Raw genomic sequence first — 16,332 nt, 5'->3', positions numbered from 1 at the left:
AGGTCTCGGATGGGCTTTATGGAAACTCTCTCAGTAAAACTGAGTTTTCAGATATGCCCTTGAAAACAGTGCCAAGTGATGGTGACTTTTCACTATCACCAAAAACACCTGGAAGATTCCACTGGTCAAGCCAGGAAAGATGAATTTACTTTAAGAAGTTTTGAAACATTGGTACAAAGTGTAAATGAACTTTCCTCTCAAAAGAGCTTGTTGATAGTGAAAATATTTTTCTTGAGATTAGTGGTAGCAACATGGATGGACCTAGAGATTATCATACGAATTGAAGTAGCCAGACAGAGAAAGACAAATATATCAGTTTTAGGTCGAATCTGAAAAATAGTACAAATGGAGTTATTTATAAAACAAAAACAGAGAAGACAAGCTTTTGCAGACAGAGAAGACAAGCTTTTGGTTACCAAAGGGGAAAGGCAGCGAGGGATAAATCAGGGGATTGGACTGAATAGATACACACTACTGGGACTTCTCTGCTGGTCCAGGGGTTAAGAACTTGCCTTCCAAAGCAGGGGACGTGGGTTCTATCCCTGGTCTGGGAACCAAGATCAAACGTGCCATGGGGCAGCTGAGCCTGCACGCTGCAGCTAGGGAAGCCCACACACTTTAGGCCTGTGCTCGGCAACAGCAGAGGCCCCCGGCACAGCAGCGAAGACCCTGTGCAGCCACAGTGACAATAAATGCTCTTAAAACTCAGACACACACTACTTCCCAGGTGGTGCTAGTGGCAAAGAACCTGCCTGCCAGTGCAAGATTCCAAGAGACGTGGGTTCGATCCCTGGAGGAGGGCATGGCAGCCCACTCCAGTACTCTTGCCTGAAGAATCCCATGGCACCTGGCGGGCTACAGTCCATGGGGTCGCAAAGAGCTGGACATGACTGAAGTGACTTGTGCATGCGTGCATATATGTATATGTGAAACTGAATCACTTTGCTGTATACTTGAACTTAACACAGTGGTATAAATCAAGTATACTTCAGTGAAAAGAATGCAGCCCTCATTTAAGGGAGTAGGTCCTTCCTCAAAAAGTTCAACATGGTTACTGTATGACCCAGTAGTTCCACTGCTAGTCATGTTTACCCGAGAGAACTGAAAACACACGCCTATAAAAAGTGGGTGTACAAATGTTCATAGAAGCATAATAATAGCCAATTTGAAACAGTTCAAATTTTCATCAGTGGAGGAACCAGTAGACAAAATCTGCTATTCCCATGTGATGGAGTATTAGCCATAAAAAGGTAATGAGGCAGTTTCACATGCTTCATTGTGGATGGACCTAGGCAACGTGTTCAGCAGGGAAGCCGGACAGCAAGGTCACACATCATACCGTTCCATTCATATGAGATGCTCAGCAGAAGCAAGCTCATGGAGACAGAGATTAGTGGGTTGCCTGTAACCGGGGTAAGAATAGGGTGGGATGGTGGGAGCAGGGTGTGTGCGTATGTGTGTGTGTGTCTCACTGGTGGGGTTTGAACTTGGTCTCGTCCTGTAGGAAGCTACATTTCCTCTGCTGTCGGATGCCCCACTGAGCACATGAATTACTTCCTCCCTTCCCCAGCCCTCGTTTTCTAATTCATGAAACTTTGGCATATTTGTACTTGATGAAGACCTCTTTAAACCCCTCCTAGAAAGAATTGACTTGTGATGGGTGTGAAGGTTCTTTTTGGATGATAGAAACTTTCTAGAATTAGGTCATGGTGATGTTTGTATAACCTTGTGAATATACTGAAAACCACTGAGTAGTACCCATTATAAAAGTGGATATTATAGTATGTGAAATGTGTCAAAATCATAAAAAAGAAGAGACATTAGGCAAACTTGAAGAAGCCTGGTGCTGCTGAGGGGTGATGCCACACCTAGGAATGGATCTACGCTGCCCTTAAAGGAAATCCTCTGTAGTGTAGCCTCACCAGCAGTGTGCGAAGATCATTTCGTCTCGGTTACTGGCACCTGGTGATAAGCAGGTACACAGAGCCAGAGCCTCCAGAACGTCCAGGTGTTGTGGAGTCGGGGTCGGGGGAACTCAGGGAGAACTGTGAGAACCTAGGAAGCCTCTGCCTCCATCGTGAGCAAGCTGCTCTGTTTGACTTTGTGTATCTGGCTCCATGAGATCCCATATCCTTGGCTGTTAAAGAGACTGGTACCATCAGAAAAAAGGTGAGTTAGCCTAAATATATCTAGACATCTCTTATTTAATGAAATTTCCTCCTCAAAGAATAGCATTCTTTAAGAAGAAGAAATGTGCGTAATAGATTGGTATGGTGCCCAAAACCCAGGGGTCAGTCACTAAATGGTTATCATCAATAAAGAGTTGGTTGTGACCATTTGCTAACCGAAGTAGAACAAGCAGATAAGCCCTGGATTCTCTGGCAGATTGAAGTCGAGCGTGTGGGTGTGATTTTGTGTCTGCTGCCCTTGGGAATGGTGACCTGTTAGTACATGCTGCCTGAAAAGAATCAGTCTTTTTGAAAACTGTTACTGTATTTAATACTCTTTTTTTTTTTTTTCTGAGGCCTGGGAATTTCTGTAAATATTGCTCCAAAAATAAAATGAATTTTTAGAAAATTTTCTAGAGCAACACTGCCATAAGGAAGTTTGTAACCGGAGTTTTCTGATTAAATACTAATCTGGTACTAAAAAAGCAGAAATACCGTGGATATATAAGTACTTCCCTCATCCTAGTTGAAAAGTATTGCCATAAATGTTTACAGATTTTATATTTAATGGTTTAATAGTGTATATCATTTGTTTGCTTGGGGGCACCTAAATTTATGTTATTCTTTACTTTCTTAATGATATTGGCCACCAAAATAGGGGAAAAAAAATTCCAGTGGTTTAGAAAGGAATTTTTAAAATACAGTGGAGGACAGATGTAAATTTTTTTTTTTTAAGTAACCCCTCATCCAGTCCCTGAAATAGAATCCTAAAAATACAGTTGGCCTACGTGTTGGCTCACAGCAGCGTGAACTCTTGTGCGTGCTCTCAGGGATCGTCAGCTGCTGGCACCAAAGACTTCTGCACACTCTTCCTGCAGAAGCTTGTAGGATTTTGTCATTCTTTTTTTAAACCTCATTTGGGGGACTTCTGTGGTAGTTCAGTGGTTAAGGGTTCGCCTTCCAGTGCAGAGGACACAGGTTCAGTCCCCTGGGCGGGGAGCTAAGACCTCACGTGCCGCAGGACAGCGAAGCCTGTGCGCTGAGCTACTGAGCCTGGGGCGCTCTGGGGCCTGATGCCAGCTCGAGGAAGCCCAAGTGTGCAGTGAGGACCTGGTGTGGCCAGATAAATGGTATTTTTTAAAGAAAGAGAAGAAAAAGTTAAACCCCATTTGATGGTAAAAACGATGGGAGTGAAGGAAAGATAGAAAATAGTGGTTTGTGTAGGAGGTCATCCTGATGATATTACACAGAAATTTAATTTGCCAGGAATTAAAATTGAAGGGTAAAACATCTGTTACTAGGGGAGTGGTTTAAAAAAAGTAAGTTGTGTATGGATTCGGGATTACCATGCAATTTTAAAAAAAATACCTGTGTGTATTATCTGTTGATAAGAAAGTCAAAAATCTCGTTTGTATAGGATGCTGCCTTTTGTATGAAAAAAAGGAGGCTAAGGCTATATATTCATACCCCTTTTTCTTTGCATAAAAGGCAACTTTGGGTAAATGCACAAATAACTAACAGAAAGGGTTGTTTCCCGTGAGAAGGGTCTAGGTGGTAGGAGACTGGATGGATGCAGGACGGGTGGGCGCCCACTCATTCCTGAACGTTCGTTCTGCGTGTTCATCAATGTGTTATATTTGCGGCTGTCCGGTCATTCCGTCATGTCTGACTCTCTGTGACTCCATGGGCTTAGCCCGCCAGGCTCCTGTGTCCATGGAGTTCTCCAGGCAAGAATCCTGGAGTGCGATGCCTTCCTTCAGGGGATCTTCATGACTCAGGGATTGAACCGGCATCTCCTTCTCTGACAGACAGATTCCTTACCACTGAGCCACCTGGGAAGCCCCACTGTATTAGTACTATATTACACATACTCTCAAATATTGTATTCCCTATTCACAAAGTGAACCTCACAAACTCGAGGGTGAGAGCAGAAACTGGTGACTGGAAATGCAGATTCCATGGTGAGTCCTGGCTCTGCCCCTTCCCAGTCGTGGGAGACCTCGTTCAGGTGCCCTCTTGGGCCTTCACTTTCTCATCCATAAAGTTAATTCTTGGCGAGAACTGGCGACGGTCTCTGTCATACAGTTTCTGCTGATGTCATTGCTGGTAGTCAGAGCGTCAGTGACCAGTCATTCTCATGTTGCCTGTCGAGTGTCTGAGCTTTCGGTCACGTGTTGACTGCAGCAGCTGATAAATGTATGTGGAGTTTCTCTTGGCCTGTGGCTAACAGCCTGGCACAGAGTTCAAGTCCCTGGACTGCGTCAGTTCTTGGCAGTATGTCCTTTACTCGCAAAGATACTGGAGTGGAATTGACCAGGTTGCCTGCATAAGGAAGGCACCATCCTGAAGTCTTGATGGAAGATGCTGTATTCAGAAAAGCCAGGAGAGGAGGTCATTCATCCTTGCATTTTGATCTTACTGTCTCTGGTCCAAATCTGCATTCAAGCCGGCCCTGTTTATGTCAGCTCTTCCCAGAATGGCCTGGAGAACTCTGTTCTGGAGGGACTGGTTGTGCGTTGGCCTGGGACTCTCCAGGGCAGGGTACTGATGGCAGCCAAACCCATGGTTTCATTTGAGAATCAGTTAATAATCGAAATGAGAACAGCCAGGCCAGGCTACACGCTGAGGTTTGGGCTTATATGGGAGGTGGGCATCTGTAGTCAAACCAGTGTCCTTGGTTTTTATTCATCATTGTCCCTCAAGTCACCAGTTACGGATGATGTATCCTTAAAAGTTGTTCCGGGCCAGCCGCTCCCCATCTGCAGGCCTATTGTTGGAGGCGGTTCTGGGCAGAGGGAATGGTTCCCATGGTTGATAGAATTGTGGAGCAGTCTTTCTGGGGACCCCGCCTTGGGGCTTACACATTTTTGTGGCCCCCGACTATACTTCCCTGGAGTAGGAAATGTCAACCCACTCCAGTATTCTTGCCTGGAAAATTCCAGGAACAGAGGAGCCTAGCGGGCTACAGTCCATGGGGTCGGAAAGAATTGGACACGACCGAGCATGCACACAGGCATGACTGCTTGGGCACAGGGCCATCTCAAAGAAATAACATATCAGACTGGCTCTGTTAACTTGCAGGAATATGTATCCTGCCCTAACTGCTGCAGTAGGTATGACTGTCTTCATTTTAGGGGAATCGAGGTGCCGTGGCGAAGCACTTCAGCCAAGTAGATCCAGGTAGTTGTGAGGGATGTAAATTATAGAGAGAGAGTTCCAAAGAGTGGTAGTCCCCAGAGTGAGGGCAGAGAAGGACGTGGCAACCCGCTCCAGTAGTCCTGCCTGGAGAATTCCATGGACACGGGAGCCTGGTGGGCTGCCGTCCTCAGGGTCGCAAAGAGTTGGACACAACCAAGCGCCTAACACACGCAGGGTGAGGGCAGGGTCTTGGCTCTCACCGGGTTTGAGCTATGGCTTTGCCACTGTCTGATGAACCTCACACCAGCGGACCTCGCTTTCCTGATGGGGTCGTCCTGGTGATATCAGCGATGTACTGGGTGGTTCCCGGTCAGGAGATGACAGTAAGGACCCAGAGGGTGCCGCAGGTGGCAGGCCCAGCTCTGTTCCGTTTCAGGCAGGAGGTGTTGGGCCAGGGGGTGTCAGTAACTGGGCCTGGTGACACTGCTCTGCAAGATGCACTTGGTGGGGCCCAAGGAAGGAGCTTTGGAAGCAAAGAGGGACGTTTTCCCTCATTTTGTTAGTGGATGTTTCTAGTGGGTCAGAAGAGATGTGAAAGTGATGAGCGTTAGATTTGGCAGGTCTGCCAGTGGTTTTTAAAATAGAGACGTGAAAACAGCCAAATGGTTATCACCTTTCCCATAAGACTGGTTCTGGGAACAGCTAAAACTGAAAACCAAGCGCTTGATTTTACTTTTACAGTGGCCTGTAATGTCCGGTCTCCACCTTATCTATGGGTTGCTTTTAGGGGCACATAATGGGTGGTCCCCCCTCCCTCCCACGTTATTTCTTCTACGTGAGGGTTTGGCCCAGACAGAGGCAGTGGGACTGGGAAGTTGCGATTCCACCTGGCTGTATTTTAGGGGAAGAGTCTTGGTATTAAATTCGTAATTACTTATTAGCAGGGTTGCTGGCTTTTAAGAGTATATATATTCTGAAGGGTTTTATTTTTTTCCTCTTGGTTTAATTGTGAGACTCTTACTCAGTTTCTAAATTTCTAAAATTATTTTTAGAAAGTTGAAGGGGATATCAACTTTGTGCATGTCAAATGTATAGTTCAAATACATTTTCAAGCCACTGGGTTTTATGTGAGTACATGCATTGTTCCTGCAAATCAAATTTACATTTTCTAATGTTATGAAAAGCTCTGTCAGTGCCTGTAATTCTGGCTTTGATGTTGGAAGGAGAACAGAGGATTAAGGCAGATTAGGGTGTTGGTCTGACTCCCCGTGTTCTGTGGGATCACAAGTAAAAGTCCTCCAAATCTGGCTGTTACTCTGGTGGCATTAGCAGAAGCTGGAGTTCTCGCTTTTCAGAGCTTAGCACAGTGCCTGCTGGAGCAAGCAGCCGACTCTCTCCTGAATCAGCGTGTCGTGCCAGCGCTGACATACTGGGATGTGTGTGGCGTCTGCCGATTCAGAATCGCCACCGTGGCCCAGATCACCAGCATCTGGGGAGAGCCTCTGTATCCTTGCACGGTGTTTCTGCTAGATGTGGATTACAGCTGAAAGGCAGGGGAATCTCCTGAAAAGAGTGCCACTCGGGGTTTATTAAGAATAAAAGCAACATTATCACAGCCACTGTTTACCGCATCAGGCTGGTGTCCCGGGCACCGCGTGGAGTATGTCGTTACTTGACCTGCTGCATCTCAGGGGCCCCGTGCTCTGTGAGCGTGGAAACTGAAGTGGAGCGCGTGGACTCTCTGAACTGAGATGCCCACTGTGTTCAAACAGACAGACTTCTCAGTGATGTTTGCAAGAAGAGCAGCTTGAGATTAAAGGCGTTCGGGCGGTCCGGTTTTTAAGGCAGTGGTGCATTTTTGACATTCTCAAGCCTGGAAGTGCATATTCGGCCCCTATCTTGGTCCTGGGAGTGGCTGTCTCTCAGGGACTGGAGAGTTCTTCCCATGTATCAGCTGCACAGAGTTCACGTGTGTGAGTCCTTGCGGTGATGGTGCCGTTCTCTTTACTTCAATGTTAAAATTTGCGAAGTAGAGATGATACTATTTTTACTGGGGATGGGGTGGTCATAGATATTTTTCTCGGGGGAGTGACTTACAGGTCTTAATAAGAGTTGCTCCTTCTGGAGTGGGGATTGTTGGGGAGGGGAGGGAGTAGGAAGAATCTTAGGCATTTTCCTTAAACCCTTTTTTTCTTCTGTTCATTTCTAGTCTTTATAACCTGGCTTCACTGGAACTGAGAGAGAATCTACTTACTTATCTCCCTGAGTGAGTCTCTGGGGGAAAGGAGAGGGGAGGGGTTTCATACTGAATGAATTTCTTGAAGCATTAAAAAAAAAGCTACAGTAGCTTGTCAAAAAGAAGTTCTGTGTCTTTTGGAAAATTTGGGAGATGCCAGCCTTAATAGACTTCCTGTGCGGATGGCCATAAAATCCAGATGAATCTTATTTTGGGAAATGAGTCCAAGTGAGGAATCTCATGCTGCTCAGCATTTCTAAATCCCAAGAGCTCCTTCCCTTTGAATTTTTTTTTTTTTTTAATAGCTCCCTTACCCAGCTACGGAGACTAGAAGAACTTGATTTAGGAAACAATGAAATATATAATTTGGTAAGTCTGTACAGAAGAGAGATTTGAATTTCACCTGTTCTTAGTTATGATCACAGAATGTCTGGGGGACATCTCTAGGGATGCTCTTAAGCCAGTGTTTCCACAGAGACAGCTTGGCAACATTAGAGCACGTGCTTTGGTTCACACGGGTTACGGATGATGATTGGGGGGTGAAGGCTCGGGGGTGGAGGTGATGGCGTGAGTGGAAGCAGCTGGGAGTCTTGGGGATGCTTTTAGGAGAGGGGTGCTGATTTTAGAGAAGTACCCACAAACCTCTGCTGTGATACTCCATTCCTAACTGTTGAGTGAAGGTCCTTTCCTTCTTAATGGGAGGCTAAATACTGGAGCTTTGTTACCATAACATTGCTTTTTGTTTTAGCCAGAATCAATAGGAGCTCTCTTACATCTAAAGGATCTCTGGTTGGACGGAAATCAGCTGTCAGAATTACCTCAGGTGAGTGGTAATTTCAGTTTCCCTCCAAAATGCAAAAAGACCACCGTCACCCTCATGCATCCCCTGCTCCTCCATGAGACGTTCCAGAAAAGGGAGCTTGAAAACGAAAACGTTGGTTGCCAAAGCAGATTTGGAAAAATTCGTTGAGCATTCATCATGCCACATTGCCACAAAAAATTGAAAGCCTCAACCCGTCATTTCTAAAGATGGTAAATGTATCTTTTGGTGCGTGAAGTCTGCATTTTATTTCACCCTGGCTTGAGGCCTGGGTTGCCTGCTTGAAGCCCAGCTCATTTGGAAGTTACCAGGATGCCGGATTCTGATGGCAGAAGTTTCTGCCACTGTTGGTGATACGCCAAGTGTTTTGAGATGATTTGAGCACATTTTGCTGTGTAATAGTTGATGTGAAATCAGTGCGAAAAGTTTCTACTTCATGTTTTCTTCCAAATGTTGCTTATGGTGTAGCTGGACCGTCACAAGCTGTTTACGTTTCTCCTGCTGTTACCAAGCGTGAGGAACCGTGTTCCAAATGAAACAGGGTCTCGTGTGGGCTTCTGTTTCAGCTGGTGGGTTCTAGCACGCAGACCCACCTTCCCATCAGTTGAGAGAGATACTCAAACAACAATACCACACAGGCGTTTCCCCCAGCTTGGTTTTTCTCCAGGTGTTACCAAATTCTGCTCTTCGGGGTCTCTTAGAGCCAGGGTTTAAAGTCCGTATATTTCCCGATGGTTGAGGTATGCGTACTGTATCGTCATTCAGGGGCTGTCTCTGCTAGGCTCTCTGAGCCAGCCATGAGGGACCCTGCTCTTCAGGTGGAGAAGGTGTATCTGCGCAAGGAAGCCTGGTGCTGTGAAAAAGCACTTGAGTGAGATTCTAGTTGTAGTTATACGCTGGAATTGACAAGACACACCGACAACTCATGCGACTCCGGAGCTAATTCGAGTCTGTTTCTGAGGTCTTGGCTGCATTTGGGAAAAGGAAGGGGCAGATCAGCAGCTGATATGAGTGAGGGTTTGATTAACAGATTTCTCTAGGAAATTATGAAACGTCCTGATTAAGAGAAGTCTAGCTACTTAAAAAAGTCAAAGGATGGGGCAGAAATGCCAGGAAGATATTAAGAAAGTATAAAATACCAGCTATCAAGGCTGGATAAACAACAAGGCCTTACTGTGGAGCACAGGGAACTGTACTCAATATCCTGTAATAAAACAGAATGGAAAAAGAATATGAAAAAATATGTATGTATAACTGAGTCACTTTGCAGCACTAGGAGAAATTAACACAGCATACTTGAATAAAATAAAAATCAGCTCTTAGACATGCAGAGGAGAGTGTATGTGTGGACAGATGTATGTGAGCAGTTGTGTGCAAAATGCCACGTCCTAAACAAAGAAATTAACATGCCACTGATCATGTTGTTAATTTTTTTTATGCATCTCATTGGCCCACTTGTATAACCTTTTGTTAAGTCAGGACCAAACTCATCAGACAGTCTCAGATAATCAGTTATTTTCCTGTCTTCACTGATAAAAAGAAAAGGAGACGAAACATTGTTTAAAGGAATAAATTTAGAAAGTAGACTATCCTCAGGGAGCCTGGCCTGAAGTTAGTAGAAAGGTAGTCTGCTTTCCTCCAGGCAGCACATGCAGGGGTGGAGTCCCAGGGTGAGTACTGGATTGGGGGGGGATAAGCTGCGTAGTTGTTCAGGCCACATTCAGTGCTGACTCAGGAGTCTGTGCCTGTGTAGACTTCAGGGGGCCACTGGAGTTCGAGGTGGGGTTTCATTCCGGGCCTGGAGCGATGTTTCCGGAGGGAAGGATGGAGGCACAGTTGTGAACAGACTTGGGCAGAGTGTTTCCAGACCTGTCCAGGCGGGAGGGTGCTGAGTGCAGGGGGACAGGCTGGCAGCAAGTCAGGCCAGTGGGGGCACCAGTAAGCGGGAGTGTGTGTCCGGAGAGTGGAGGATCAGATGCCTTTGGATTGGAGCTCGGGCCCCAAGGAGGTGCCTCCCCTCCCTGGGTCGGCTCTTCCCTTTCAGAGCAGTCTGGCTCTCTTGTCTTGGGTATTAACAGAGAGAGTGTGTGTGTATTAATAGTGTGTGTGGTGTGTGTCTGTGTCTGTGTGTGTATCTGTTTGTGTGTGTGTGTGGCTCTGTTGTCTCGGGTATTAACTGTGTGTGTGTGTGTGTGTGTGTGTGTATGTGCGCCCGTGTATGTGTATTAATTTTGTGTGGTTTGTGTGTGTGTCTTTGTGTATCTGTGTATGTGTGTGTGTGAGCGCACCCATGTGTGTGTGCGTTCCAGTTTCCCCGGGGTGCAGCTGAGCCCTTGGTGCGTGTCTGTGTGTATCTGTGTGTGTGTGTGTGTGTGTGAGCACACCCTTGTGTGTGTGTGTGTGTGTCTGTCTGTCAGCTGTGCCCTTGTGTGTGTGTGTGTGTCTGTCTGTCTGTCTGTGTCTTTGTGTGTGCTCCAGTTTCCCCAGGGAGCAGCTGAGCCCCTGTTGTGTGTGTGTGTGTGTGTGTGTGTGTGTGTGCTTCAGTTTCCCTGGGGAGCAGCTGAGCCCCTGTTGTGTGTGTGTGTGGGGTGTGTGTGCTTCAGTTTCCCTGGGGAGCAGCTGAGCCCCTGTTGTCCCACGAGCTGCCTGTCACGGACGTAGAAAGGAGTCGGCTTCCCACAGGACTTCGCAGGCTGTTCTGAGTATTGAGTCCTAACTTGGAGAACTGGCGTCTGGCCTCTTTTTTTTTCTTTATCCCTGAACTGTGGGGCCTTCAAGCGACTGGTCTTCCCCTGGTGTCCATGTCCTCATCTTACTGAGGGAATGACTCCTTGCCTGCCTGCAGGCGGAGCGCCTGGCCTCCCTTCCCAGTGCCGCATGTGTGATTCACACAGCTTCCCGTTTTCATCAGAAGGGAGTCTGGAAACTCAACCCCGCTGTCACCTTCGACCAGAACTCATAGAAGCATCCTTAGGACCACTCTGCAGTTTGATCTTGAAAAATCAGTATGAGAAACTCCTCCGAACGGTGACTGATTCTGGCGTGACTTTCTTTTCCTGTGTCATTGGTGCAGGAAATAGGAAATCTGAAGAACCTGCTCTGCTTAGACGTCTCTGAAAACAGGTTGGAAAGGCTTCCAGAAGAAATCAGCGGCCTGACTTCGTTGACGGATTTGGTCATTTCGCAGAACTTGTTAGAAATGCTCCCGGACGGCATCGGTGAGTGTGGGCGCTAGCAGCCCCAGTGCTGGCTGTTCAGGTGCTGGGGTGTGGTTCCTTCAGTCGTTACGGGTTGAATTTCTCTATTTGCAGGCATTTCTGTTTTCCTGGTCTGGGAGCAGGCATGTTGAATGTCTGTTACTGCTTTTAGGTGTCAGCCTGTCCACTTCCTCTGCAGCTTGTGCCCGTGATTTTGCTGGTGATGAGCCCAAATCGTAGAATGTGTTTTGGGCATATGAACAGTTATCAAGACTTTTCTAATTGAGTTTCGCGAATAGTTTATGTGGAATGACCTTTGACCTCATGGTGTGACCCCTAGGAAGGGCTGTTATTTGGGGGGGAACGCATTGAGCCTTTTCTGGTCCATCGGGAATCATCTTTTCCTTGAATCATTCTGTGCCGTTTCCTTTAAAAAACAGACCAGACATTTCCTTTACCGAAAAGGAGCTCAGCCCAGGGTGAGAAAATAAACGCAGGGAAGATAAACAGACGTGGGCTGTCAGCTCCGCCATAGCCAGGCCTTCCTAGAAACTGTAGGAAACTATATTTAACCATGTGGCTGTCATAGGACAGCTTATTTGACCTTCACTTAACTTGCATTCAGAACATCAAAGGGAGTTTGGGAGAGGTTTTCAGTAGTCGGAGAAGCCGTGTGACAGGGGCCTGACTTCCTTTCTGGAATCTGGTCCAGATGAAAGGGTTGCTGATAAGAGCAGCTTGGCAGGAGGACCGACAGATGCTGCCTTTCAGGTGAGTCTGGTTGAGGAGCTGATGGGGACTGTGACTCTAGGTGGGAATGCCCGGTAGGAATCACATATAGCATCCGAACAGCTGTGGGGACCCAGGATGTTTGGCTGCTGGGAAAAGGGAGAAGTAGGCACGGGATGGCTGGCATCAGGCCTTTGAAGGGCTGTCAGGTAGAAGGAGGCGTCGACTGATTCTGTCTTCTAGTTCAAGAGGGTGAAAGGAAAAGGTTGTGGATCTCAGTTTGATTTAAGAAAGAGCTTAACGTGCATCTCTTAGGAATCAGTGTGGGCTGCTTAGTAAAGAAATGAGCCTCCTGGCACTAGAAGTATTCAAGGAGAGTCTGCAGGCCCACTTTTGAGTGGTGTTGAGGAGTCTCTTGGGGTGAGCTCTGCCAGCTGTACGTTCCATGCCCCAAAGACAGTGCTGACGAATCTCTTGGCCTGAGGACTGGGGGGCCCTCTGAGGACAGTGTTAGTAGGTACTGACTGTGCTGAATAAGGAGCCCCCCTGCCCTGCTCCGTGACTGCACTTAGCGTGAGTTCACCCTTTCGGCATCTCCCCGTCTCCGGCTTTATCGCTTCTGTGATAGAGGCTGTCCTCTGACTGCCCTGAGGACAGTGACGTCATGCTGGCCACCTTCTGTGGATACCAAGGACACCTGCTTGGTAGGCGCGCCCCCAAGGCAGGAGCAGTTGACAGCGAGACTCTGAGTCTCCTCCAGCCCATGGAGGCTGCAGAGGCTGCAGTAAACCGGGCTGTTTTCCTGCCTGAGGGCACCTCGCGTGAGTCCATTCTGCGCTCTGGTGAGACAGACCTGTCTTAACGTGGCCTTTCAGAGATTACCATCTGACCCCGCAGGCTCAGAGATTTCCCTAGTAGGGATCCTCACTGACTCACCGTCACCCGCAGATGATACAATGGGCTGCCTTGTGCTGTCTTTTGTTTTAAGCGACGGTGATTCTCGTGTGTGTTAGTTGCTCAGTTGTGTCTGACTCTTTGTGACCCATGGACCATAGCCCATCAGGCTCCCCTGACCCCGGAATTGTCCAGGCAAGAGTCCTGGAGTGGATTGCCATTTCCTTCCCCAGGGGATCTCTCCGACCCAGGGATTGAACCTGCATTGTCTCCTGCATTGCAGGCAGGTTCTTCGCCATCCGAGCCAGGATGATTCTTGCTGTTGCTGCTAAGTCACTTCAGTGGTATCCGACTCTGTGTGACCCCAGAGACGTCAGCCCACCAGGCTCCCCTGTCGCTGGGATTCTCCAGGCAAGAACACTGGAGTGGGTTGTCATTTCCTTCTCCAATGCAGGAAAGTGAAAAGTGAAAGTGAAGTCGCTCAGTTGTGTCCGACTCTTAGCGACCCCATGGCTCCCAGGCTCCTCCGTCCATGGGATTTTCCAGGCAAGAGTACTGGAGTGGGGTGCCATTGCCTTCTCCGAGGATGATTCTTAGAGGAATGTAAAAGTCTCTTGCTGTACACAAGATATTTCCTGTTCTTAAAGCTCCATCAAGAGCCAGCTCTTTGTTTTTTCATGAAAATCTATGGACTTTGACATGATTTTTTAGGTAGCAACTTTTAAACGATTTGCCATTAATTGCCGACTGTTTCTGACAAACAGAACACACGATTTTAACTCTCAACCTTTTGTACTCTAAATGCAAACAGTTTCTTGAAGCTGGGTGAGGAAACCAAATGAGAATGGAAACTCCAAACAGCAAGCAGAGGGGAGATGCCGAGAGGCGACCAGAGAAACAGTGATAACTAATGAGCCTAAATAGGGAAACAGTGATAACTAATGAGCCTAAATAACCCTTTTACAGGAAAGCTAAAGAAACTGTCGATCTTGAAGGTGGATCAGAACCGACTCACCCAGTTGCCCGAGGCGGTCGGAGACTGTGAGAGCCTCACAGAATTGGTTCTTACAGAAAATCGTCTCCTGGTGAGTGTGGCCCCAGGGTCAGGTGGAGATCGATGGTGTGGGTTCCGCATCAGCAGTGCTTTGCAGGGTCGCGTCTACGTGTTTGTAATTTGGGTGGACCAGATGGAGGTCCCTTTACGCTGTAACTAACCAAGGGGCCTGAGAAGCAGGCTCGGGACACGCAGATGATCCCGGTCCCCCCGTCAGAGACTGCGCCTCACCGTGACGCTCGGTACGGGCGCTGGCCTGGACATCTGGGGGAGGGAGGCGGCGGGACCGGCCCTGCTGGTGGAAGTGCCTCCGCTCGCGTCTGAGGGTGGACCAGTGGGAACGGTGTTCTGTCTGGTTCTTGGAGCAAATATGAGCGTTCGGGAGGGAGAGGGGATGGGGGCTGGACCTGGAAAGCCTTGGGGGCCCTGAGGGTGGGGGATGCTCTTTGGGGAGCCAGAGCACAGCTCTGATCTTGATCTCACCCCATCTGAGAAGCTGGGTGAGGCAGAGCAGGTGCCCGGGCTTGGCCCAGCCCTCCCCATTCTCCTGGCGGCGCCTGCAGAGCGGGTTTCTGGGGCAGCTACTCTCTGCCCGCCCCATCTGCTCGCCCTGTTCCCCCTGTCTTGGCCTTGTAGCCTTTGTCTTTGGTTTACTTGCCTGCCTTTCCCTCCACTTCTCTGTCTTCATTTTGTCACTTTAGTTTTTACCCGACTTTTCCTTTTACCTCTTTCTCCCCTTTTCTCTTCTCTTTATAAAAGGAGTAAGTAATGCTCTTCTGGGGAGCAGAGCAGAAGAAGACAGCAAGAGTCGGTGAAGGAGGCGGAGCTGGTGGGGGCATGGGAACATCCCCCTGTAGTCAGGACACTGGCCTCCTTCCTTGTTTCTGGAAGGAATCTGTTAGAATTATAGATGGTAGTCGTGACAGTTAGAAAAGTGACGTTCACCCCTGGATTGCATCAGGGTTGAAGATCCTCCACTCTCCATGGACCCAGGGCTGGTTCCTTTGGGGCTGGAGCGCTCACACCAGCCGGGGCCGTCCCCTCCCCTCCCCGGGCCTTATGACCACCGCTGCAACACAGCACCACCAACACACCCGCCCAGCTCAGGCTCTCATACCAGCCTGGGCAGTTCCCTCCCTCCCCAGGCCTTATGAACCCCCCGCCCCCCACACACCCACCCAGCTCCGGCCCCCACAGGCATCTGCAAACTAGCTCTCTGTTGTTCTCAGAGGTGCAGGCAGGGGAGGGGTGGATCTCAGGGGTGCAGATTTCACTTCCTTGATTTGAAGGGCCTTAGCTACCTCTTTTACTGTGTGTTTCTCTGTTCCCAGGCCTGTGTCTTTAACCTCATTTCATTGAAACATACTCTCATTTCTAAAAAAATGCAAAATGTTAGATGCCACATCCCCAAGTGAGCATTACAAACACCTGCTGTTGAGGAAGGACTTGTCTCGCTGGATGATATTAGACCCTCTCAGTTCTTGAAAGGATCTGTTTTATCTGTTTTACTCTGAGCCATGTCCAAAGTATGTGTTAATAACAAAAATGTTATTTTAACAGACTTTACCTAAGAGCATTGGAAAACTTAAGAAGTTGAGCAACTTGAATGCAGACAGAAACAAATTAGTGTCTTTACCAAAAGAGGTATGTGCTTTTAAGAAAATAATATAATTAATAAAGAAATAATGATACACAAGGGATCACAGATGTCAAATACTCATGTGCTGCTTTTTAAAGGTGTGAACTCTCATCTGTGGGTCCAGAGATGGTTGGAGGAATTGTATCAAAGAATGACCATCAGTAACGTTGGGGAGAGTAGGTGGGTCCAGATGGCTGTGAGCAGAATTGGGAAAGGGGAATTCAGAGGGGGACAGAGAGGGTGGCGCTTGGGGGCTGGCCTAGAAGAGCAACACCATTGACAGGAAGGGGTGATTGTGGCCTTGGGCTTTGGGGGTGATTGGGTCTAGTGAGCAGGTAAGCCCTCCCATGAGCCGCTGGAGTTGTGAAGATGGGTCTCGGTGGACAGTCTTCCTGGGCAGAGGCTCATGTCTGGGAGAACGAGAGGGAGCCCTCCACGTAGAGGCGGGTGCGGGAAG

General features: G+C 48.1%; 1 protein-coding gene across 4 annotated transcripts in view; it reads left to right on the top strand.

Moving 5' to 3' along the window:
• Positions 1-16,332, top strand: part of LRRC1 (leucine rich repeat containing 1) — a 130,095-nt gene that overhangs the window by 91,934 nt on the left and 21,829 nt on the right. For all 4 annotated transcript variants that reach the window (XM_027959033.3, XM_060403075.1, XM_060403074.1 and 1 more), the window contains exons 5-10: positions 7,516-7,572; positions 7,848-7,911; positions 8,291-8,365; positions 11,436-11,580; positions 14,149-14,267; positions 15,797-15,880. In XM_027959033.3, the coding sequence (XP_027814834.1) occupies positions 7,516-7,572; positions 7,848-7,911; positions 8,291-8,365; positions 11,436-11,580; positions 14,149-14,267; positions 15,797-15,880 (544 nt within the window). The remainder of the gene's footprint in view (positions 1-7,515; positions 7,573-7,847; positions 7,912-8,290; positions 8,366-11,435; positions 11,581-14,148; positions 14,268-15,796; positions 15,881-16,332) is intronic.

This window comes from Ovis aries, chromosome 20 (genome assembly GCF_016772045.2).
Source record: "Ovis aries strain OAR_USU_Benz2616 breed Rambouillet chromosome 20, ARS-UI_Ramb_v3.0, whole genome shotgun sequence".
In the NCBI taxonomy this organism is placed as follows: domain Eukaryota; kingdom Metazoa; phylum Chordata; class Mammalia; order Artiodactyla; family Bovidae; genus Ovis; species Ovis aries.
This window is presented reverse-complemented; position numbering and strand designations above follow the sequence as displayed.